The sequence below is a fragment of the Neodiprion virginianus genome, chromosome 2 (genome assembly GCF_021901495.1).
Source record: "Neodiprion virginianus isolate iyNeoVirg1 chromosome 2, iyNeoVirg1.1, whole genome shotgun sequence".
In the NCBI taxonomy this organism is placed as follows: domain Eukaryota; kingdom Metazoa; phylum Arthropoda; class Insecta; order Hymenoptera; family Diprionidae; genus Neodiprion; species Neodiprion virginianus.
In genome coordinates this window covers 36,160,763-36,187,755 of record NC_060878.1, presented here as the reverse complement: position 1 = coordinate 36,187,755, position 26,993 = coordinate 36,160,763, and the positions used below count along the sequence as shown (strand labels likewise).

The following is a 26,993-nucleotide window of genomic DNA, read 5'->3' as shown; positions in this document are numbered from 1 at the left end:
GACGCCGCGCTTCGCCGCTGCGTTTGTCCGTCGGACGTTATTTATTCCGAAATTCCATTTGCAAAATTTGCCCGGCGATCCTTTCGAGACGAGGTCAAGAATGCGGAGACTATATATCTACAACTCGGCACTTTACAGCCGTGGAACTCGGATATTTCATCCTAACTAGCCACTGGTCCGCGCCTATACCTTACACGTATATACATACGACGCGATATCCTTTCAAGGATGAGAGGATGTTTTATTATTTCGTTGCCTCGGCTGCGCCCCGGTTGGATTCCGTCGGATCAACCGCGGCAAAAATCATCTCTCAGAATTTTCCTCGCAATTCATCAAAACTGCGATTTCCATCCCTGCAGGCACTCGAATCTTCTTTATCCTTATTTCTATCCTTCTATTCGAGGACCACTGTATACCTACGCAACTATACCGTTCCTGCCTCGGCAGCCTTTGCATGATGAATGTTACCCTCCCGCATCATTCCGCGAGTCCGAGTTAACTATGCATAGCTTCGGTAGTCTGCCAGGGAAATCCTCCTATTCAATCATCGAGACTTGAAAGTCTCGCATTTGTGATTATTAAGAATTCTCTCACCTGGCTCGCTGCGAAGACCGCGCTGATCGCATCGTCGGCAGAATCAGTGAGACGAAATCATCTTTTACACCAACGATATCCGGGGTTATCGACTTTACAAGATTGCGAGATCTCCTTGCGCTGATAGTTTCGACCCACTTTACTTTCTCATTTCCCGAGTTGACACATTTTTTGACAGTTGACGGTCAAGAGAGTATTTTTACCAACTCTGCTTTCACGCCTCTCCTCTACTTCAAAGCTCGCTAGACGTGACGAGAGTTTGTCCGACGTTCCTATTCCTGCGACGCCGATGCAGCTGGCACAGTGAACGTGTGTTTTCTCGCGGTATTTTTAATTACTCGTTACACGCGCTCGCGAGATTAATTAAAAACACCACCGAAGACTAGATTTTCGAAAGCCGCCTCGAATCTCGTATACGACGACCCAATCTTTTTCCCCACACTCGTTCCTCTAATGAGACACCCGGCGTTTTTCACCCGCGAACGGCAAAACTTGTACCATCGATTCCGATAATAAAATATACGTAACACCGAAGTGAAACTACCGTGTAGGATATGAAAATCATCGCCTGATCAGCATGCGTAACTGCTCATGTTTCTGTTCCCTCTGATTGTGAGAAATCGACGAAAACGCCAGATTTAAAGCAGAGTGAATTTCTCCGCGCTCGATAGAATTTCAAACGTACGTTTATGGATCATAGGAAAATTTGCCGATCATCTCTCAGACCAAAACAGCTAAAAAGATCCGAACACCTTTTGTCTGTATATTTTTAAACGCTTGATTTCGATTAAATCATAGGTTTTGATCATTTTCAGAGCGAATGATGAAAGAAAGAAAAAAGAATTGTACGCCCTTTTGCCACTAAAATCACATTTTTGTCGGTTACGATCTTAACCATTAGACACGCGATATTTTTCCATGGTATTACACCGTCGTTTCCGCGAGTGGATTTCCGCCGACCGATCTGCTGCATCTGGGCGAGTGAAAATGACTCGCGTGTAAAAAATGTGTGGCTAAGTAAACTTCGAGGCTCATTCGTACCAGACTGACAATCAAATCACCGGCAATCTGCGGGGTTGCGTGGATGCAAACATTTGCACGGAATCAATAACGAGTCGAATGAATCGCAGAACGACGCTGAGCGTATGCCTTGCGATCAGCAGGCGGGCTTTTTTCGGGGCTGGCAGGCTGGAGAAGCTCGCAGCTTTCCGCTGCGGAATAACCGGGGCGCAGCGGACGTTTAGCGACAAAGCGGAAACCCTGGGCGGCAAAACGGTTGATTGGGACTTCCCCGTTTCGCCCCGCAGCCCATTACTGTCCGCTTAACGTTCGTTACCGGTTCCGATTCGCGGCTTTAAGTGCTCCTGTAAATAAGAGTAGGTATCATCGTCCTCCCTGACCTTTCGCTCCCTCGGTTCCTGCGAGCACTTCAAAAATCAAGCATAAAATCGTTGGATTATTCAACGGGATATTCCGACGTCTGTAACGAATGTTAAACTCCCCGAGTCGAGTACCATCAGCCGTATCAACTCTCGGGGCTGCGTCGTTTCATTCCATTCGCATTATAACTTATACACCGATGATTGTATAATGCACGGGCATTCACAGCGAGTATTAATATATTCTATACACAAATATGTTACACATACATGTAATCATAAAACGCAAACGTTTACCAATACGAGTAATTAGTCACTGCTCATTATACTGTACCATGGATTTTTCAGTAAGATCAGTTTTACTCAATCCTGCAATTATAATATGTCATATAAAATTTCGAATGACCCCATGACCCGAGCTGTGCATCCACGATAAATATGAAATTTCCACTATAGTACGGATAAAGCGTATGAGCTCACCACGTATAATAATCTCCAGAGTAAATAATGTATCTCGAGGCCTATTATAACCCGGGATTATTTGCAACGCCAGACGGGATTCCAAATAGGAGACGAAAATAATTATTACTCTACGAGTTACGCGCTCCAACGTCGTACGCAAGCATGCAAACATATACATATACATATATACGATGATATGATATATAATTATATATATATATATATATATATATATATATATATATATGTATACATGATATACACATGCGGTAGAAGCGCACCGCGATTATCTGCATAACGCTGCAACGCGCATGCTTTAATAAGCGCTGATGGGCCGAGAGCCGTTCTTTGCCCAACACACAGGTAGGTAGGTAGGTAGGTAGGTAGGTGGGATATAGGTACCCGACCGGTTGTGTGTCAGGAACAAATACGCTCAACGTGATACGTCAAACATTGGATTACGATGTGTACCGGGAGATGGGATTTCACCAGGGCAGGACGCTTTCGTGTTCATTAATGTGTCGTGTGTAATTTACACTCGCAATCAATAAATTGCCACTACCGCAAATATGTGTAATAAATACATCTATATACGTTACACGTGCACGTACATCATACATATACGGACGGAAATTTCTGCAGGTTGCTTATTTACGTAATGCGAATAATCGCAAGGTGTAATTTACGTTTAACACATGCTTGTTGCACAGTTGTGTGAGCGTTTCCGATACCTCGGAATTGAATATTGTAAACAGATGTCAGTCACGCCTTACAAGAGTAAAGCGACAGAGACGCGGGTCACTGAGCTTTCATCTATTATTCGTAGATCTTTCTCCACGGAGAATCTAACGAAGCTTTGTGTCTGTTGCAGTTTAACCATCACCGCCTCGTGTCCGATGAACCTGCAATATTTTCCGATGGACCGACAGCTCTGCCATATCGAGATTGAGAGCTGTAAGTAATTACCTCCGACCCAACGAGTATACAGACACGTCTATTTAATCGGGAAAGGAAAATATTAACGATCGTTTCGACGGATCGGCAACTACGACGTTACTCGTTTATGTTAACAACTTTTATACGACCGTATATTCGACGCTAATTTGCAGCGGTCATCTCTCTGCAAATACCACACTCGACACCCAACGAAACCAACATTAATACGTTTAACCCGATCCCGTTTATAATCTCCCGACAAACGCGCGTTTCGATTACGAATAATCGTACGGTAATCGATGTAAAATTGTACAAACAGCGCGATTCGGTTGCCGGTTATAAAGCGGCTTTGATTTTACACCGACTATTGAAAAAATACGCGTACATCGTCAATATTTGATGCAAATCACCGTGAACTTTCTAACGGATAAATTATAAATCTCTGCAGGAGTGAACGCGGCGTCGGTCGATTATAGCGGCTAATAATGACAAAGGCAATTTTTTGTTTCGTATCTGAAAGAAATTTAACCCTGTTGACCGTTTTTTCCGAAGGCAAACACGACCAGAACCGGAAATAGAAAAACGGGCCTTTTCAGTGACGCCGCTCTTTGGCGGTAATTGTAAAGCCTACTTGAAAAATCCCCATTCATGCGGACGCGGTTCGTTTCCGGACCGACTTACGAAATGAGACGACCTACTTAACATACCTATACCACCTTTGCGCAGGGGGATGTAATGTGTATAAGGGCGTAGACTGCTGCTGCTGCTGCTGCGCACCTCGGCGCACATTCAAACTTGCAATTATAAGGCATAAATGGCACTCGAGTTATCCGGCAATAAAAGATAACACCCTTATACCTGACCTATTTTCGTTGCCTCTTTAATTATCACACGACCGCCGGTGCTCGAGGGTCGATCGCGTTCTTATCGCCCCGTTGTATCTAACCGCTATTCAATCGCCTTTTGTATTCGTTAAAAAACTCGACCACTCGCCGTGTCGTACAAATCGTAATTTTTTTATCAAACGATAAAAGCGACGCCGATTCGATTTATCTCTTGTGTTTTTGAATAAATTTTCAAAGTACTCTCAGAGAACAATTGGATTAAATTTTGCCCGAGAAAACACGAGCAAACAACTATTCCGATAATTATTGAATATCGGAATATCGAAAGAAAACGAAAAAAAAACCGTGATTCTTGAAATTTGCTCGGAGATCTTAGAGAAAAATAAAACGAAAATTGCTAACATCATAAAGGAAAGTCCGCGATAATAATTGAACAACGCGGGTGTTGCACGATCGTAATTTTGGATACGACTCGACGGGCATAAAAAGCAGGGTCCGTATAGAGGTTTGAATTCCGATGGAAATCAGTTCCTGAAAAATAAATGTCCGAAGGTTAATGGGGCTGAGCGTTATTAAAAAAGTTAAAACTTCCTACCCCGTCCATAAGGAATATTCTCGGAAATATTATAATGATAATTTAACACGCAATTACGAAGTCGCTGTGCAAAGCCGGTTTTCGCTCCTGCTTTGATCGCGATCTTCAACAAGCTGTCGTCATCCAGTTTTAAAATCTAATTTTCCGAAAAGAAGTACGTAAAACGTGGTAAAACAAATGATTGAAACAACAATGATTAACTACCTATAAATCCGTATCGCGGTTGATGAAAACGCTGACCCCACACAACAACGGAACTTCTAAACTGATTTCCTAAAACGTCTTGTCATCTTGATCGGGTCACATGTTCCACGTGTAACAGAGCGGGATAAAATATCTAGGAAAGTCTAAAATTTCTGCAGGATTCCAACAACCTCGCTCAAATTTACTCGTCTGGTGGTAACCACGCGGTTTTATTTGTCTCTTCCCCGACTTTTCCCATCCCGGTATAATACATATACATATATAATATATATCCGTCTTGCAAACTCCCGTCCCCGATTTTAAGACTGGAAAAAACTTGTATCATCTTACAGAATAACCGAATGGTTGAATGATTCTCCGTTAAACGTTCAGAGAATCGTTATCGGTGTAACGGTTTGTCAGTAGTAAAATGAAAAAATGTCACGTCTCAACCGTCGGTAAAAATATCTCTGTACAACCAGCCACTAACGAACACGAGATACTCACACCCAGGTTTACATGCAAACCGACCAAACTCTCTGTCTCTAACCCCTATATTACAGCGTCTGTCTCTCTCTACGTATCTCTTCTATCTGTCTATCTCTCCTCTATTGTTATTTTCCGTTTATTTTCATATACTCTTTATTTATATGTATATATATATATATAAAATTCTATATATATGTATATGTGTGTGTGCGTGCGTGCGTGCGTGTGTGTATATACATATATTACATATATATATATGTATATATATATATATATATATAATATATGAAGAAATTTTTCTTTCGGTGTGAGTGTACTATTTTTGCAGCACAGTGTGCAGCCAAGAGCACCGTTAAACAAGCTTACCATCAGGCATCACTGTACAACGTGACGTCACTGATCACGCCTGATATGCGGCGACGTGTGGCACGACGTATATATCTGTTAATATACCGCGTTACTTACAATGCAACGCCAGTCTATAAATAAGCGTATAATCCTACGCATATATTATACAGATTAGAAAAGCAGCGATCGTCGGACCGTTATGCATAAATTATGTTTAAATAAGTAATACACAAATAGCTAAGAGACAGACGTGCACGATGATATTCGAACCTGTTATACGCGGCTGACCACACGCCGACCTTTACTACTCGCGGCCGAACGACGTCGCTCTGAGTTTCCCAGTTTTGTTTCATTTTCTTGTTTATCGAAATGTCAAAATTGCAGCAGTATTGAATCTAATTTATAGTTTACACGATGAATTATTCGGCGTATACTTATAATTACTCATTGAAACGGTTCAATTCCTGAAACGTCCAAGAAAACGAATCACGTACGTTGTAGTAGTTGGACGAGTTTCTTGTAGCGTTGAAAGATTACACGCGAAAAAAAATGTACCCAAAATTATTGCTTAGAATTTGTACGTGTGTAGGTGGAAGAAAAAAAGAGAACCCCTTGCAGAACGACGTTGTTGAGGAAAAATAGAGCAACGACGTGACGTCGCTGAGAGTCTGCAATGGCGCGCGAAAAAGTCGGACTTTTCTGGAAATATGAGTTCAATTACCGCACTCCGGCGGAGAGCAAGCCGCTCTCTCCCTGCACTCGACACCTATAATACGTCTTAAACTAAATTTGCTAATTTATTATCGCCTGCACGCCGCGCGTTCCCGCAGTACGAAATAACAAAACCGTTCCGGAGCGTTCCTACGTACGTTACCCACTCAAAACGTTACGTATGTGTAAAACTGTATCATAGATACCGTATGGGCAAATATTTCCAGAACAAGTCCGGCCTCCTGCGTTTCAAATTGAATTTGCACAGAGTATCGATGTACACGCTGAAAGAAGTACGCCACGGTTCGTACGCGTCTTACGATAAGAAAGCAACAATAAAAGTAAACACACAAGAAAATGATACGTGTGAGATTTTCACACGACTCGGCTGCGGGGGTCTCCGCTCTCTACTTATCGCGACAGTTTTGACCGAGGCGTAAACGCCGCTCTCCGATGCTAGGAAAGGTACCGAGGTGAAGGCGGAGGTGGAGGTAGAGGTGAGGAAAGGGGAGGAGGAGGACTTGCAGACGAAAGCTCGCGATTGTTCTGGTAATAAGGACGACCGCAAATTGTTGTAAAGGAATTATGACCGCGAGAGGTAAAAGTGGATCAAGCCGATATCGTCTCGGTTTCAAAGCCACCCCCTTCCGCCCCCGCCTTTGGTCGTCACTCCTCGCCCTTGGCTCTTTTCTTCGGGCGAGTACCTAAGAGGAGGCGGAAGGGCGGGGGTGGGGGCGGGGGTCGATCGACCCCGCGGCAAAGCGTAAACTGCGTTAATTACAAATTACTGCACAGACGCAGTGTAGCGAGTTTGTCTATTTAAGCGGCGTTCGTTGCCTGCAAGTTTACCTTAATGTACGTTATAGCGTCAAGTTTTTGCGCACGTTTAACGCAAGTTTTAAGCCCTACGGCGATCTATTAGCTGCCGATGAGGAGAGCGTGCGATGAAAAAACCGGAGAGCAGGACGGTTGCGCCTTGTCAAAACTGAACGTCCCGCCACACCACTCTTATATTTTTTCTATGTATAAATATATACATTCATATACATATACATGTATATATAATTATATACATATATTTAATATGTACGATAGATATCCGTTTGTACATATATATGTATATGCATGTATATTTGAATATGCAGCGTATGCGAATTTGTATAGCGTGTATACAGGCATGCGAATAATTTATATACATTCGTATACGCGTATAAAACACCTGTACGTGCAACGTTTAATTTCGCCAATTTAATTATGTTTCAATTGTATAATTTCTGTTCATTCGCCTCCTGGATTATGTCAAATAATTAATTATACTATACACCAGGGCCTCCGACATAGCACTGAGCCGCGTGTCCGGGGATGACGGCCGACGACGGCCCGCCCGTTCTCTCTATTTCCATCAGGAGCCGACGAAAGTCAAAAGTCGAATTCGACAAAGGTCGACCAACCGAATCCTGACGCATTGTGCATCTAGCCGGCGCATGCTTAATATTCGTATTAATTTTTGTTTCTCACGACAACGACGTCAACATTATTATCCTATGAGTTATGGATTTTTCCTTTATGTATTTTTCCATACATCTTGTACATTTGCCTATAGATTAGCCAGTAGATATCATTCGTATCTCGTACCTGTCACGGTGTGTACCAATCGCATTGGATGTCATCGAAAGGTTCAGCATGAACGGCATGAATATATATTTGCGTACTCTACATAATATGCATACACACCCACACCCCCGTAGAGCGTGCATACGTTGGGGTGGTCCTTGAAAAGATCACTTTTGCATTTTGAATGTCTCACCTCGCAAATCGACTGCAAATAATTAAAAAACTATTCCCCTATTTTTTTTAGATTTTCAACTCAACTCTAACCCGTGGTCGAAATAGGGTTGATTTTTTCGATTTTTGACCCTTTTCAAGAGAACAACATATCTACCAAACGGGTTTCTTGGATCACTGATTACGAATTTGGAATCAAAACTTTGAAATTCAAAATAGCGGATTTATTCTAAGTAGAATAGTTTGTCCGCGGAAAAACATGCCAAAAGTGAAAGTCAGTTGGTACTGCGCTGTTTTTAATTTCAATATTTCGAGTCCAGATTCATAATGAATTACCCAAAGAGCCACCCTGTATCAAATTTCATCGAAATCAACCCTCCGGCGACACGGGTTACAGTTGGGATGAAAATCTGAAAAAATTAGAAAGATATTTTTGAATTATTTCGAGCCAATTCGGGGAGTAAGAAACTGTCGAAATTCAAAAATGACCTGTTCAAGGAGCACCCCGGTATACGTGTACCAAAAATATAGCTCTGGTAATCGTTCTACCTTACCTCTCATATACACATTTATGTATACGTCATTCGGCGAGAACGTGAGCGTGCACACGCATCGTGCCGCGGACGGGTAGTTGGGTGAAGCGAGAGGGTTGCTCAAGTGGGGAACTATTCGCGGACCACGCGGGTTTAGCTCTGCACGTACCTCGGTACGTTGTACCTATATCCACATCCTGTCTTCGATTTATCGAACCCTCCACTCGAGAAACTGGCTGCCCGATATATCCGCGAAGGAGAAAAGGTTCGAGCGTGAGACCTACGTAGGTATTATAGCGCAGGTACAGAGCTAAGATGAAAATTTGAAAGTGAGAGGAACAGTTCTTGGGCGAACGCGACTTGAAACTGTCCTTTGTTCCGATCCTTTCGGTTCTTGAACTATGACCCTTCTGGCGGTGCCTCGGAATCATGACAGTGGCAGGTCGCTCTTGACTTGGTGAAGAAATTTTCAAGTCGAGTTGCGGAACGCGCGATAAGAACTTAATACCGTTTCCATAAATTTCTCCAATTTCTATCTACTTGTCGCATGTTCTAACGTATTTATTGCCGTTGTTACTGTAAGCAGTTTTCTTTTCAGGAAACACCGAGAGCGTGTTTCTGTTTCTAATCCGACAACCACGGTTCTACATTTTTTCACCGTACAATAAACTAAAACATATCTAATCGACCGCGTGTCACGGCCTTGACCTAATCAGAAAATAAAAATCTCCGAAACAGCGAGAGTTGTAAAAGCGGCGACACATAATTCTCGGTGCACATTCTCGGTCTAATCAGTTATACACGTACGCGGAAAAGTTTGCCACATGTTTGTTTCCTTTTTTCACAAGGACAAAGATACAACGCTGCACCCTTGCTCGTGGTCACGCCACCGGATGTTCGCGTCAAATTCACCGTTGCCGGGGGTATTCGAGGAAACTCGCCCCGGCGAATTACCGCGAATAATCTCAATCTGCTGTGTAATTCAAGCTTTGGATCCATGAGCGACCGATTTTCGTTCGACGCGTGCAGAGTATCGAGGAAATATTGAGCGTAATAAGCTGAGTGTATCAGTTATTGACACGTTTTGATCCAATTATTGAACCTTTATTTTCCAAAATTATAAACCGACGGCACAAAGTGTGAATTTCTCGACGACTAAGGCCAATTGCTAAAGGGTTAGACACTGCAAATTTACTTTCTGGTGATTTTAGAACCACGGATCGAACAGCTACAACCAAGAAAGATCAATAACTGTTACCCTCACCTTACGTTAAAGAATACGATTTGTTCGGCGATGTCCAGTTTAAGGTTTTGGGCATAAAGAGCGCACCCGGAAGTCTAATACCGTTTATCATTAAGACATTTCCGGTTTAGCTATTACACGGGCAAGGTGCGTGCATGCCGACAGCTCGTTAGTCCAGGCCCACGATTAGCACCGATACCGAATGCGGCGTGGGGAAAAATGCGCGTATAAATTTGCACCGCGATATTAGTCGTGGTTGATTCGTTGTCGCGTGTACTTGCGATATACGTATACCTACAGCCCACAATCACGCGGATCGAGTCGCGCTTTCGACCATCGTGCAGCAGGTGATAATGAAGACGATGCAAAAGCTTGATAAACATGCCACGTTTCAGGCTTGCCTCATGATGCCACCTGCACTGTTTCACCTTTCAACTCTAGTCGGTCACACTGGCTGAAATTCACCTCAAAAGTGATTTTTATCTGCAAAAATGAGTACTAAAAATCTAAAAAATATATCTAGGTATTGTTCAAGGATCGAGGAAAAAGCTCTCTCAGTTTTCCTAACCAAAATTATTTATTTGAATATTGTAAAACATCAGCAACGTTAAAGAAAGTGCCCAAAGTGTCGAAAAAAGGCCTTTATTTCGCATGAAGAATGGCCCATTCCATGAATAAATGACTCTGCGAGAAGTTTGAAAAATGTTTGAGGTGAAATTCTCCCCAAGTGACGGATTAGAGTTAAAAGCGCGAGAACTAATTCTCAAGGAAAGAGCCACTCGAATGTAGCCTGGATAAAACAATTTTCGGTATTCGATTTTCAATCAATATTCACTAATTTGGTTAAGAATACACAGCAAGCCTGTAGGTATAGAATATTTATAAAAGCACGTATAAGCTAGTTTGAGGCATTTTTTATTTATTTTTTTTGAAACAACCCGCAAAGATCGCGATCAATCAATGATTATGGCTACCACTCGTTTGTTTAGTAGTTATCGCATTGTTAGAAATAAGTATAGGTATTGTGCATGTGTAGTTGTTGTATTCGCCTCGGCACTAGACACTGCCGCAGAGACGCACAGAAATTATTTTACTCTCTATTCCTCTTCATATATATTCTTCTACCTTTCTCTCTCTCTCTCTCTCTCTCTCTCTCTCTCTTACTCTCTCTTACTCTCTCTTTCTCTGTTTCTCTTAATATTCCTCGATCTCTTCACATTTTCCAGTCTATCTATGTATCCATTCGTATTTCAGTCTGCCTATCAACCTATATGACCTTTATGGATATAGTTACTAGCCATTTCGTTGAGTAATCTCTTTTCTTAAATATTGATATAATTGTTGTACTTTTATAATAACTAGTCTATGCTAATTTTCCTAAATACCTTGATTACATAGTTTATTATATTCCTTAAACCGAAGCCTGCTTCCAGGCATGAAATTTCTCTCCACATACCTCGAACGTATTATTGTATTCGTATCAAGTCACGTGCACACATGGATCATGATCGTTATTTGAGGGCGACATGCAACTTGCCCGAATTCCTCAAGCTGTTACCACGTGTGAACGGGACTTCAGTCTTAGAATCAAACCATCATTAGGCGCCGCATAGCGAACACGAAGTTGTCTCAAATCAATTGTCGCCCCGTGATTTCGATACAGGCAGCCTGCGATGGAAGAATGTATCGTCTATTCGCACTTCGTCATCTTCCTCTCATCTTTTCGATTCCTTGTTACTTCTTCCCATTGACCATAGAATCGAAAATTCAGAGACTGTTAATTTACCTTTCCCTTGCGTTCCCATAGTCATGCCGCTAGAGGAAACTCGACGCTTGATCTTTATGCCCCAAGTTGAACAAATTCGCTGGAGCATAGAATATGTTGGACGAAGAGTCAATTCTCCCGGGAAAATATCCCTTATTACAAACCAGCATCATAGTAGGCTAAAACACAGCTGGACCGTGAAATCAACAATTTCGTATCACGCAGCACTCCACGCGCCTCATCCTCTCACCATACCTTGTACAATATCTGTATTCTACACAAGTCGCATATTCGATTTCATTCTCGAAATTGCAGCTGCAGAAAGTCAAGCACTCGAAATTAAATAACATTAATGCATCAACACAGATGTTTGAATTCAGCAAGTGTTCGCTATGCCGGTGCACGCGGCCGAATGTCATATATCTTCATCATTGAATGTAGTGTACTTAAATAATTGTTATTTACCTCGAATTCAGTCTCCCCAGGAATGTTGTTATATCACCCATATTGCCGACTACCGTAAATGCCGACAAGGATTCAAGTTTCAATGAACATCAGATAATTTTCATAGCTTTACGACAATAGACGACTTGAATTTTCACAGAAATTCTTATCGCACTCCTTCGAACAAGGCTTCTCCCAAATCCCTAGAGCACCAAATACAATGGTCACAATTCCTGCTGATGATTCAAAAAGTGGTTTCAAAATTTCGCGATCAGATCACGACGTACCGACGTTTCGTCTTGACCTTCAGGTCACAGTATACAGAGAGTACAGACGGTGACAGATGAACGAAAGACGGCAACAGCTAGATTTGTGGAGAAACTTGAACCCTCCAGGCGTAGAGACACGGCCCGATACATCCCGCTGGTCCCATAAGACGCCCCCTAAGTGTCTAACTGTATGTTAGAGTGGAGATTTTTGTGTTTTGTTCTCTTGGCAGTTGGATACACAATGCGCGATATTCGGTACAAATGGAACGCAGGCCTGGAATCGGTCGGCATCTCGCACGAAGTGGAACTCCCCCAGTTTCGCGTGCTCGGGCACAGACAACGACAGACAACCATACACCTCTCAACAGGTAGATATCCTCGTTGGTCAGCTCCTCTGAGCGTAAATTCCTTGTCGTCTCGATCTCGTCTGAACACCGACACCCACATTATATAATACAATATATAATGATATGTAAAGTAACGCGCACGGTTTTGAGAGTGCTTGTGTGTGTGTTTTTTTCCATCCCTCACAATTGCACAGAAAGATGATTTCAATTGCCACCATTGCGGTAAAGGAAACACTTTGACACTGTAATGATGACGCATAAATCGGGGTGCATACACGACTCGTCAGAGGACAACACTGCGAGAGGTTCGATGGTGCCGAGCTCAGCCCTTATATCCCTACCCCGTAAATGTTTTTCAAACTATCATTTGGCGGCGAGAACGTTGAAGTGAAAGAGGGTGACGCGGGACGAGGGTAAGGTAAGTCGTGGAGGCCCCCTCGAAGCCGGAGCGTGCCGTAAGGTACTTGCCAACACCATCGGGGGTCTCTCTCTGTTTTGCAGTCGGTTACACGATGCGGGACATCAGGTACAAGTGGAACGAAGGTCCGAACAGCGTTGGCGTCAGCAACGAGGTCTCTCTGCCCCAGTTCAAGGTCCTCGGACACCGGCAACGAGCGATGGAGATTAGTTTGACTACTGGTAACGTATTATACATGCATCATTCCACACCCCCTCAGCTCTTTTAGTAAGGATTTTGACTTCCGGCAGTAGCTGCAAAAAAACCACACACGTATACTCGTCCTAGGGTCTCGCACGTGGACGCTTATATATCCTTGTGCCTTTTTTGCCGCGCTGCGAAAGCCTGCGACAGTGGGCACCGATGGATGGACGTTCATTCCGGCAGCCTTTCTCGAGTGCCAAGGTCGCGCGAGTCGACGTTCGCGTCCTCGATAATTTCATTTTTGGTGAAAGGGATTTTATAATGTCGCAACTAATACGGTCGATTGCTCGGGTATAATGTATAATATGTATATATAAGATCTTCGATGCGCTCGCGGGCCTGTAAGAGATAGGTACTTGGCGGCAGTTCGCTGCCGCGAATCTTGATAAGGAGACCGGAAACGGCAGGGTCATTTCCTCGCGAATAAGATGATGGTGAAAAATGACGCGATACGCTTTTCGCTGGCTGTGTCTACACAAAGCGAAACAAGAGGAAGAAGGCAGAGATGGTGGAGGAGTACAAAGAACCCGGAAACGAAAGGATATCAGAGACCAAAGAGGAACGGCGCCGTCGGCATCAGGAGCAAAAGGGGTCGCTACATTTTTTTACGGGAATCATATATTTTTCACTTGAAACATATTTCTTTCTATTTCCACTGGCCGCGTGCGAGGGGTAAGCATCTCTCGTTGCTCCGCCTAAAGCGGATTAAGCTCTGGTCCACAATTTGCAGAGATTCTTGGATAGCGAAAGGTAGCCACAGCTCGCTCACTCAGCGAGATAAGCAGAGAATGAAAACTTTACTGAGCGTATAACTACAAGTTAAACGCATCGACCGATCAGCAAATCGATCAACACCTCAAGTTCCGAGATATTGAATTCTAAGAGTGATTTTTATAAGGAGAAGACCAATATTTGAAAAACAGACAAATATCAGACACACTATAGGCAAGGTTTGCGGACAAAAAACTAGCATCGTTGAAGCTGCTGCAGGTTCGTCGGATGGAGAGGCTATTGGGGTAGGAGGAACGAATGAATAGCTCGTCTCTGGTCTGCAGGCCACAATCAAAGCCTCTCAGTAATTAAAACAGACTAGCCAACCGGCTCTGGTAATTGAGCGGATATCGCGTAGGCACCTACGACCTCTGCTCCGCCGTTCCACGATCCATCCACAAGCATGTGGAGTAGGTGAATCGAAGCAGGATCCCGGATACCCGTCGTCGTCTCGCTGGACGTTGAAGAATATCGGCGGACGAGTAAGCCGAGTCGGATAAAGACTGCACGTGGGGAAATATTTAAAGTGGAATTTATTCACAATCCGATGCCGCGGCAGCGAACCTGGAACTTCGAACCATGTATTGAAGCGAGGTGCATTCGCCCGAGGCACCCGGTCCTTAATGAATCTCGTTCAAAAGAGACTTCCTGCACTGTCGCACCTTCCATCCATCTATTGCCAAGCTCTTTATAGAGTCACGTGTTTACATTAGCCCGTGGTATTGTTGCCGAGTCGACAATGCCAGCCTCCTTCTCCTCCTCCTCCTCCTCCTCCTCCTCCTCCCCCTCTTCTTCTTCCCTTGTCGTCGTCGACGTCACCCTCATCGACTCGAGACTGAAGCCAGCATCCCTAAAGATGAAAGAGAAACGAAATTTCCACTAAGATTCGCCTAATCTTCGGCGGCATTATCGCACTGTCGCTGCTATACGTCGGAGGAAAGGAGCGAGGCCTGTTTTGCTCTTCGGAAGCGATTAACTGCAGCGGATGCAAAGACAAACATTTACTCGTTCGGGTGAAGGAACACACGCAGTTTATCGGCACGGCTGTTATTCCATTCCAAGGAAGACGGCCGATCGGTAGTAAAAACGACATTCTTTACGCGCCTGGATGCTGGTTCCTGGTACCTAATCAGAAGACACGTCAGAGCTCCCGGGGTTGGAGCCGCGATAGCGTCAATGGAGGCTGATGGATACCAAAGGGTAATTGGCTGATTGCAGTGATTAGTGTAATCGGATTCTCCCGGAGTCGAGGTAGGACTGATCTCGCTGCAAGCTGCTGCAAAGAGCCGCCGGATGCTAATGCATGCTAATGTATGGATGAATTCGATGTAATTCAGTTTGTCATTCCTAGTGTATACATGCGCGAATGTTCGCTAAGGAAATAAAATTAGCGTGTATACGTGTATACCTGCAGCATCGAGGAGTATATTGACAAGGACAATACGGTAAGAAAAGAAACATCCGTCCGAGCATCTCCTTTCATAAATAGTGAAATGTTCGGAACGAGGCTTTGGTGCGAAATTAATTAACTTTCCCGCTACTTAAACATCGTGGAATTCGGTCATGTGGCGACCGGCGCAAGGATCAAGGAGCCAACGTTTTAATACCCGAAGCGTTGATCCCGAGGGATCCGGGAAGAACGCGCGATCGGAAGGAAGATCGGATTGAAGGAGGACAAAATAATTATAATCCTTTGATCCCGGTCCAACGGGTTCACAAATTGCCGAAATCCCTCTCGCCTATCCCGAGCACGGATCAGCGGATCTCGAGCCTGAATACGCTTCCTGGGTCACCCGTTATAACGCTGTGCCTCCACGGCACTCCGACCTTTTAGCAGTGGTAGGTGGCGTGTATTCGACGCCTCCTCGAGTCCCGGCTTCCAGTCAGCGTGCCGCTTACTGCTCCAGGGGTGAATTCTTTATCAGGGGGATGACGACTAGGACGACGTCGACGACGGCAGCGAGGCCGGCTAGCGTTGAGCCCGAGTGAAAGAAACTCTATTCGCGAGTCATTAGTCCCCGGCACACAGCGAGAGTGGGTAGGCACCGAACCCCGTCCCGGATGCGCCAAGGGATACCGTTTTGAGCCCAATTTGAGCCAAGAGTCCAAACTTTTTTCCCCCCTCGCCAGCTACCGCCGCCATTGTGTAAACTTTAATATCCTGCGAGTTTTTGCTCACCGAGTAGAAACGTGCAAAAAATAAAAGCCGAAAAGGAAACAGGCAAAAAATCATTACGAGGAACGCTGATCGAAAAAAAGAAAAACAAAATGTACATTACGCGGTCTCACGAGCGGTGCTTTTGCACCAAAAGATCCCTTCTTCGCACGCTCTTTTTCTCCCTCATTTTTCTTCTCCCGTTCGTTCTTCCTTCCCGACCGATCGAGCGTTGAAGTCACGCGACGATGAGGACCGGAAGAAAACTCTGAGCCAGATATCCGCGGGCGAATCGCTGATCGTTTCTGTCCCCGTGAAAGCAAAACCTGAAGCGTATTTTGCGAGAGAGAGGAAGGAGAATGATACATCTGGCGTTGGGCAAGGGTTTGGAGAAGGGCCGCGACGCGTTTTTTTCAGACAACTGACACACCCCGCCTTTTTATTATTTCGCTCTCATGAAATATGAAAGAAGGCGCAAACCCTCACCGCGAAACGTTGAAGTCGGTAGGAACAAACGGTCGCCGTGGTGCAACAAGCCAATTTCATTGGTGTAACAGGATGCACGGAGACTAACAAGGAGGACCGCGTCGCTTTATCCCTCAGGAATGGACCTGGCGGAGCCATCTTCCTTGATTGGGTCAATGCATGCGTTACACGGTGCCGCAGAAGTTCTCACTTCTCCTCGGCTTCCCCGACTCGTTCCCACTTTTAAAGTCCGATGCTTTCGTCGGGGGATTGCCTTACACCACATCGTGCACTTCCATAACTATTCGGCTTGACTCTCCGAGCGCAACGGCTGCAGCACGACAAGTAATGGCCGACGTGCATTTGGCGAATTCTTGGATTCGCTTCGAGTTGATGGGTGGATGGCTGGATGGCTGACGACGACGCCGCGACGCGAGGCGCCGAGCCGAGGTTTTCGAGGAGCGAAGGGAAGAGACGCCGGAAGCAAGAAGAAGGACAGAGAATACCGACTACTGCAAGGAATTTCCGTACAACTCAACTAGCGGGAGATTGTTAACGACGTTGAGACGGGAGGAATTTGTTTTTCTTTTTTTTTCTCATCACACGACAAGTCGTCGTTGTCGTCTTCCAGATACTCCAACGCGCACTTTGCACCTTAAATTCGAGCGAAATGTAACGAAATTTTATAACTACAGACCGCGCGACGTGAAAATAGTTCACAAGTAGGTATAAATCGTAGCGTTTTTTGCTGACGAGTGCGATGTCTTCTTTTCAGGAAACTATTCCCGGCTGGCATGCGAGATCCAGTTCGTACGATCGATGGGCTACTACCTGATTCAAATCTACATACCCTCGGGACTGATCGTGATTATCTCATGGGTGAGCTTTTGGCTAAACCGAAATGCGACCCCCGCTCGGGTCGCCCTCGGAGTAACCACTGTTCTGACCATGACAACCCTCATGTCCTCGACCAACGCCGCTCTGCCGAAGATATCGTACGTCAAGTCCATCGACGTCTACCTGGGAACCTGCTTCGTCATGGTCTTCGCGTCTCTGCTCGGTGAGTGTTTACGCCGAAGGGCATAATTACGCGTCGCGGGCGAAAGGAGGCCAAGCTCTTCGAGAGTTCAAGGTCCAAGGACTCGCCCGAGCGGACGTACGACATGTGACCTAACTGAGCTGTTGGACAAGACTGCGAATCGTTTCTCGGCGATGGGATTCGACGTAATTCGTTCGCCTGGAGGAATTCACTCCCCCTTTATCCAACCTCCGTCACAGGTTTCGAGCCGAGACGAATCGAGGCAATCACCCAGGAACGTAAAAGCTAAGCCGCGGTGAATAAAAGTTGCAAGACAACCGCCGAACCACAGACGTGCACGTCTGCACGGACGGACGGACGGAAAATTTTCGGGAAAATCGAAATAAAAATCCAGTCGGTTATCCCGTCTGCACTTTTTCTTCACCGGTGATAAATTTTCAAGGATTTTTTCAAGGAGTTCGTTCGGTTAAGCTCGTATCGGATATACGCAAGTTGGCTTGCAACGCGGGGATTAAGGAGTGTCGCGAAATAGGCGATGTGCGGATTAATACAAGCGTGCTTTTCTATTTTTACGGGCCATCCGCCTCCCGCGATGGGGGTAATTAGTAAAATAGGGTTGTCCGCAGCCAACCCTTGCGTCACGTGACGCGAGTCGTTGCCCGAGAAAGTCAGACTCTCGTCGTCGTCTCTCTCCTTCCCTCTCCCTGGCGAAACTTTGCTTTTTAACCACGTCGCGTGGGCGTCACTCGCGTGTTCCGACACTCGAGGTATACTCAAATTTACGAGGTGCAGGTGTCGCGACGGCGAGTTACTCGGTGACGAGGCGACGGGGCGACGGTGAATCGGAGTGGAAACACTTTTTCAAATTGATCATTCCTCCTCCGCGAGACAATCGTTCTGCAGGATCGGAAAAAGCTCGGTAAAAAATTTCTTCGACTTGTTCCCAACCAGTGGACACCATGCGGTGAGTTTCTTCAGGGATTTATGGAACCGATATACTTGCGGACGGTTATATAGCCGAGGTTCGAGGAAATAGTTCAACTTGCGGAAAACGAACGCCTCGATTGCACAATGGTATTGATTCCGCTGGCTGGAGCCGAGGGAATGAATTGATTCGCGATTTCTTTATCCTTTGCGTTTCCTGTTTCTCTATTTTCAATTCCTCGCTCTCTCCGTCTCTCGCTCTTATTTCACGAGAGTAACATCCCTCCTTGGTTTCCTTTTTTCTTTCAAACTCTTCGCAGCAACGAATATCCGCCATCGATATAGGAAATTTAAGGGGGAGGAAAAAAGTGTACGGGAAACGAGTGAAATTCAATTTGAAATTGTTGCTCGTACGTTTCATCTATACCATCGGACACACGATGCTGCATCGGCCTGACCACCCGGCATTTCTCATTCCTCCGGCCTTCGGCTATTAACCAACCATCCAAGCTTAACACTGCAAAGGCAACCCAGACGCGCGTACCCTTGACGACACTTTGACGTGCATTCAATTTCCTCTCCGCATACCGCCGGCACACTGACGTCGATCCCATGCGCACGTATCACATTTACAAACCGCATCGCTACTTCACGCAAAAACCCATACATTATAAAGAGTTGTTTCGTAGAAATATTACGCAAAAGCCATTTTGGATCAAAATTTGTCTCATGATCCAGAGTCGGAGAGAGTAAGGAATCGCCAATCGTGAACAATGAAACAAAATGTACCGATATCCGGTAAAATGTACTCGTTAATTGCCGGAACGCAGATGGGATTTCTGTAAAACGTAACTCTATCCGAATCGCGTAAACTGCAGGTAGATTCATGTCGTATGTTAAATTTTTTACATCCAATATTGCCATTCCAACTAGATCCAACCTGTTAAATCTTTCTTCCATTTCTCATACGTTTTTTACTGCAAAAAGAAACGTCACGTATATAATTATAAAATTTCTGCTTAATCCCGGATTTCTCTTAGCGTGGTTGTAAGCAGCATGTTTGGTTAGTATTTCGCCGATAGTTTTCCCGTATGGTACGAGGGGAATTCAGGGGTGTAATAGGTAGACTTCCCGTACGTGCAGGAGGGGGTTAGACAAGACGGACGCAAGTGAAATACCTAACTACATGGCTAAATAAACGAAGAACAGAGGTTGGCAGAAGAGACTTGCAAGCGGGGTGGTTTAGCCGCAGGCGAGGTGGACCAGCACGGTTTATAGAGCATAAAAAACCCATTCCGATGACCCGGTCAGCCAGTAATAAAGACGTTCGCTGGTCTGCAGGGCGCACAAACGGCTCGGCGATTTCACGCTTCGTCTCCTTCCATAAATAACCACCCCTTTATTCTCCCCCTAACCCGATGTCCTCCGGCAAATTATATTCGCCTTGATTGTCACCTGGAATAGCTCTCACCCTTCGGCCTCCGCTCGTCTTTCGCTCATATTACTCGTACTCTTTCCCTCCCAGGACTCGGTCACAACGGCTATAACGCTATGCTTTAGGGTAATTGCGCGGAGTGCCATCCTAGCTACAAACACATACAACATTTTTGCTGCACATGGGGAATTACGGTTGCCGCGTCTGCAATTCGTTCGCGAGTAATGTTATTTTTACGGGCAAATCCGACTGGGTACGAACAAAAAGAGAAAGAAAAAAAATTCACGGCTCAATGGAGGAATTTTTTCGACAGGTTCACCTTGACCATGTGCTACAGTCATCATTTTTCTGATATACCAAAACGTTGTGGTAAATTTTGGAAAGGGCTGAAAGTACCTACCGAGTTTTCGTCAACTTCCGTTTTCGTGTAACATCCCCATGTGTATGTGTATATATCATAACTGTATATGCGTACACATACGTGTGTGCGCAACTTATCGATTGCAGATAAGCCTCCGGAGTTTAGAATTTAATTAAACTTGCGACGTTATTCTTTTTGCCTCGCATGTTATATGTGAGGCATTCCACCCCAAACTGACCTACGTCCGACCCTCGCAATCGGTGTCTAGTATACAAAAAAAAAAAAAACTGAGTTTTAGATTTATGGGACCATGGTTTGATTTTTCCTATTACCAAAAATACGAAAACCCAATATTCTGATGTATAACCCTAAGCGTTTAGTTTTAAATTTTTCTCACGAATTATCCCATCTTAGTCTCAAAGTTTTCGTTTTTCAACAAAGAATTTATAAAGAAAATTTGAAGCCAATCCATTAGGACTGTTTAGTTGAAAATTGGATTTTCATATTTTTTAAGAGCAATAAAAATTAAACCCGTGGTTCAAAAAATATGAATCCCACCAAAATGTGTTTTGTTTTTTGCACACTCTACACAATAAGTAAAAGTAAAAAAAATCCCTGATAGTGAGGGTCGTACGTTGGTCGGTTTGTTGTGGAATACCTACATTTTTTTCTCGTCTGTTACATCCTTTTTTTCATCACAATTCTCCCAAAATCCTATCTTCCGGGCTTGTAAAGCACAAGCGTTCCTTACGGTAAAGAGGAACAAACAAGAACAAACAAAAGATGTGAAAACTCATCGCGACAGCGAATTGAGTAAGCAACGTTGCTATAAAAAGAAGTTGACAATAAGCAACAGCTGAGAAAATCTTGTACGATAAAATGGTAAAAAATGTAATGAAAATCGTCAGGTGATTAATGAAAATTCGTTTTTGTCTGATATTTTTTTTTTTTTCTCTTTTTTGTTTCACCCGTTGGAGCCACGGTTCAAAAAACGACTTTGCAATAACTGACGGATGTGTGTTCTCGCCATTTTTTCAGAGTACGCGACCGTCGGCTACATGGCGAAGCGGATTCAGATGCGGAAAAATCGTTTCCAGAAGATCGCCGAGAGCATGAAAGCGGCGCGGGAAAACCCGGGTCCTCCAGGTGTGCCGGGTGACCACGGGGACCACGCGCCCAAACAAACTGTGAGTAGCGCAAGCGGGATCGCAGCCCGACCCTTTATCCGAAGATTTGACCCTTGACCATCGAGCCATCAGGGTGGAAAGAATTAGCAGCCCCCGACCCCCGACCCCTAGCCGCCCCACGGAACAAACGCGTCTCCTTCGCCAAACGGGAAGCTCTTCTCTTCGGCCGGAAACACGCTGCCAATCAACTTGACGTGCTCGCGAAGAACCGAGAGCGAGATGAGAAGAAGGGAACAAAGAAAAGTTGCCGAACAAAATCACGGAAAAATTAGCTCGACGGGATCTCTGAGCTCTTCGTCGCTGCCAGCCTTCTCAGGCCTGCGGAAAATTCGTTTACACCCGAGGTTCTGGTTTTTCCGAGATTACGCTAACGTAGTTTTTCTTTTTTTTTTTTTCATACCCAACGCGTTGCGAGAACCGTACGAACATCGTAAATTATACGCGAGTTCTGTGAATTACGCCGTGTGAGAAAACATCCGCGACGTTGGGGGAAAAATAGCGAATGATTCGAAACCGTGCCGTAGAAATAATCCTCGCTTAATTAATTGCACATCGATTCAAAATCAAATCGCCGCGTTTTCTTTCACTATCCCAGATTCGGAGTAAAACCGAATCGACCGAATCGTCACAAAAAACGGGCGACGACGGGCCGGAGAACAAGATTAGAAATAAAGTTGGCAGGAGCTGCGGACGAACAGTCTGGACGGTGAAAATGTAAATAAAGTCCGTGAGAGTAAATGATTTGTCGCGAGAAAAAATTCCGAAAAGACGTACGGTTTCGGAATCGCTTTCATCGTTCATACTCCGTTGCTATTATTTCGCAATCTCCTTTTATAAGCTTTTTTGAATCAAGAATTGTGGCATTCGTGATTTACGACGCTTTACTGATTTCGTCGAATCGAATGATCTGTGTATTACAGCAAACGAAGATACAATTGCCGCGTGCGTATCTGGCGCAGTCAATTGATAGGGAAAATATGATTGCGCAGGAAAATCGCGATCAGCGGGGAATCCCACGATAGGAAACAGCCGATGAGAATCAAGCCAGCGTTAGTTGCACCGGATAAATGGTACGATTATCTAGGATATGTACTACAGATAGTAGAGTGATTACGAATTTGTGTGCAGGCTGGGATTACAGTGAAATGGAAAATTTATAAAACTGGTAATGAAAATAGCGATAGTGCGACTCGACGAGGGTCATTAATTGAAAGGAGATGATTAATTATTGGCATATTGCGTAACGACTCGGGATTCAGTTGATCAACGAGGGTCCTTGATCTCCTTAATACCGTAAGATCTGGCGCGATTGAAACATTCCAAGATTCAATTGCTCGGATTGATTTAATAATATTAAAGACAAAATTGAGTTAAAATGCACTAAACATTTCGTTAGACCGGCGGATCTTGAATCGGCATAAATAAATATTAACTTCGCCACCCGTGACCATATATTTAGTTGATTCAACGACGTTTCTTCTCTCAATGCGGAGAGCGTTGATGGTTCCTGAGTTGTAAATTTGCGATATAAAAAAGAAAGGAAGTAATTGTGGGAGTAAAAAAAGAAGGCAAAAAAATAAAAGCAACGAACAAAGGTCCGCCGCGGCATTGAATCGGTCAACGCCTTCGAGAGGAAATCCCAAATCACGTCCGGCGTCGGGTTCGCAGCTGGATTGTAAAGCGTCGTAAGTGCGGGATTTAATTTCGCCGTCTTGGCAGCCTAGCCGGCAAAGGCGAGCATTGTTTCTCCCTCGGCGAGTGCGGCCGCAATAATTGGCAACAAGTTAGCAGCGTCCCTGGGCCAGGGCCTTCCCGCGAACGGCGATCAATACCAAGTCACACCCTCAAAAACCCGTTTGTTAACCTTCGTCAGTCTGCGCGTTCGCCCGCTGCAGGTGAAAGAAATCGGGCCCCGAAAACGGAAAATTAGGAAACGATGCAGCGGGTGCATCGCGACTCGGACACCTCTTTGTAAATTTATAAGGCGGAAATGAAAGTGAAAATCGAGGGTGGGGGTGAAAGTTAAGGTAAGATAACATTCCGGAAGCGTCGCGACGTCGAAATTTCGTGAAATGTGAAAATGTGTTTCATCGAATTACGAAATCGAGAAAATTCGAAACGCACAAAGGTCGATGCAAAGTATCATCGCCGTGCTGCGTGTACTTTCATTCCCGCGTTCCGCCGATTTTGAATTTTTTTTTTTTTCTGGCCAAGTCAGGGTGGCCACAAATTTTTGGGAAAAAAACTCCACGACATTTCCAGGTTTTCCAGAACCTAAGACCCAGTTTTTCCAGACATTTTCCGAGTTTTAGTAAGGTACGAAAACCTAAATCGTTCAGATTATTAACTCTATAGTCGGTTCAAATTCAATTCGAACAACAGAAAAAAAAAATGTACGTTAAAAGTCAGTTCAAGTGAATTTGTTCTCTCGACGAAAAAAGGTACGATTGTTGCTTCAAAAAGCGATATCCAAGTCCCATGATAGAAAATTGATATTTTCAGTTTCGGCCATGACAAAATTAAAAAATACCCTGACATTTCCAGGTTTTACAGGTTTTCCAAGTGTGTGACCACCCTCTAATACTCCAAACTTGAACCTTGCTTCGACCATTTTTTAAAATTCTGTCAAATGGATTTATACCCGTATTCGAAAATTCTCCACCGCGACTGATTATCGTTCTACGCTCGATGTTCAAACGGCAGCTGATTGCGAGTGCAAGCGGGAACGGGTGTAAAATAGCTGTCGATGCCGTTCAATAACGCGGACTCTATTCCGGCGTTGTGATTGGCTTATCTTGACGTGTCAATAGATCTTTCCACGCGAACGCAGAGCACGACTATTCACTCCACACCTACCCTACGGGGAATGAAATCTGCACCGTTGCAGGTTCCGCCGGGTTCTGCAGAGTCGCGGTCGAATCCACAACGCACAGACATTAAACTTTCCAGTTCCTTGATTACCCCAAAGTTCGACACCGAGTAACGTACAAGATAATGTACGGACTAGTCACCCGGAATTACACGCGTCATAGTCGATTTTCGTGCACCGAATTTCATTCTTATTTTTGTTTATTCACTGTTTTTTTTTTTAATTTTCCCCTTACATAAGTATAATTGTTAAGAATGAACTTGAACGATTCAGATTTTTTTACGTTCACGTCAAAAATTTCTGACAAAATTTTTGCTACGCATTGCAAAAACAGCGGATGTTAAACAAATTTCAGGAACAATTTTTCATGCCAGAATTTTCAATTACTTGTAAATTAAAAATTTTGTACAATTTCATTCTTAAATTGTATCTGCAGTATAAAACGGTTTAGCCTTGTTCCGTTATATCTAAACGCAGGCAATTACCTCAGTAATTCCGTCCGATGCGTGACGAATGCATAAAATTCAAAAGCACTTTTCCGCAGTGTTGAGGGAGAAAATAATTTTTTTCACGTTAAAATAGCATGCGCCGAAGCATTTCACCTACGTGCCTGCAGTTCTCGGCCACTGTAATAAAAACACGCCGTTTTTCGTAATTACCGCCTGCCTACGTACACGTACAAAGTAAAGGTTGCAGGCAGGCATATGCCGTAGGTACCCGCATACACACAATGCGGATGAAACGTCACCGCGCGTGCATCGGAATGCAACGTAGACCGCAGTCGAGATGGCGCCGCGTTACGTCGACGTCGACGTCCGAGGGAGATAACGAACCGTTCGTTTATCGTCTTGATCGCAGCGCGGCCTGTTTCACCTCGGCGCATCGGGGCGGTGGCGAATTATACCCACCTCCTGGATATTGCAGCACGATCCGTTTTTAGCCGCGCCACGGTATCCCAGATAACGATATTGGCCCTTGAATCGAGAACACATCGCGATCAGTTGCTACTCGATTTATCTCCCTTCCCTGCAGCAAGAAGTCGTACTCCGATAATTTCGTTATCTGATCGCGAGCCGGTGCAATTAGGTTCGTTGCCGGTTAGCGGACTGCTATTTTCAGGGAGTGGGGGTTCAGATATTTGACTCAAATCGCTCGATCGGTTGAAATCAAATTGTGAATCAAGGAAACTTGGATGACTGGAGTATCCTTTGAAGTGCAGGGGGATTAATCACTCGAAATAACTCGAGTCACTGCGAATCGCTCGAAATCACACGATAAGCGGATGATGAAGAAGTAATCATGGAAAATTACTAGTTGTAAGTCTTGCGGAAAACGTTGAAAGCTTTCGCAATACTAGTGCTAACACAGAGACGTGAAGAATTCTCATTGCAATAACGGCGACTTTGCAAGCTCAGCCAAGTGGGCTTTTCAATATAGCGAACTCGCAAGTTAAACTAGAAGAATTCTCGCTGTCGCAAGAAATTTTCTTGCCGTCCCTATACCGACACTGAAATTCCCTGGTCCAGCGAATAATTTTTTTAACCGCGCGTGCTTTCCTCGATTTTCAATTTTCCACAAGTAATTTCCAACAACTTTTCCAGTGACTTGTAATTTCTTGTGCTATTCCCTCCCATTACGAAAACCAGTGTATACAATCACTTGGAAGGCTTGTGAATCGTTGAAAATGAGGGATAAGATTTATAGAAATGATTGAAAATCAGACGTAACGAGATAAAAATCACTCGCAATCAATGCTAACGAATTGAAATGATTGGAATTTGATTTCCGAGTGAACGGCTCCTCGGCTATATTACAGGATACGGATGTTCGCCGTTAATGCGAAAATCGCCGATCGCAGCTTCGCGCCGAACGAGAATTGGCGAAGGAGAAAAAACCCTTGCCCCTGACCTTGCCGTAACCGCGTAGCGTAGGATAGTATTCCCTGAATGTTGCATGCCCCGCCGACAAATTAAGGGGTAACCTTGGCAAAGGACACCCCCCGGCGAACTGCCGTGTCCCTTGTAAGTGGTCCCGTGTTGTCCAGGAGGTGCGGTTCAAAGTTCACGATCCAAAGGCTCACAGCAAGGGCGGCACCCTCGAGAACACCATAAACGGCAGGGCCGACGAGGAGGCGCCCCCCGCCCCCCAGCATCTCATTCATCCGGGGAAAGATATCAGCAAATTATACGGTGAGTTTG

General features: G+C 44.6%; 1 protein-coding gene across 7 annotated transcripts in view; it reads left to right on the top strand.

The window, feature by feature from the left end:
• The window catches only part of LOC124297030 (gamma-aminobutyric acid receptor subunit beta), an 85,326-nt gene that overhangs the window by 56,190 nt on the left and 2,143 nt on the right, over nucleotides 1–26,993 (top strand). For 2 of the 7 annotated variants that reach the window (XM_046747601.1, XM_046747600.1), the window contains exons 5-9: nucleotides 3,307–3,389; nucleotides 13,430–13,567; nucleotides 17,756–18,040; nucleotides 21,778–21,926; nucleotides 26,843–26,984. In XM_046747601.1, the coding sequence (XP_046603557.1) occupies nucleotides 3,307–3,389; nucleotides 13,430–13,567; nucleotides 17,756–18,040; nucleotides 21,778–21,926; nucleotides 26,843–26,984 (797 nt within the window). Of the gene's footprint in view, nucleotides 1–3,306; nucleotides 3,390–12,811; nucleotides 12,950–13,429; nucleotides 13,568–17,755; nucleotides 18,041–21,777; nucleotides 21,927–26,821; nucleotides 26,985–26,993 lie in introns of all 7 variants that reach the window. The other 5 variants (XM_046747599.1, XM_046747598.1, XM_046747597.1 and 2 more) reach the window with 3 other exon arrangements.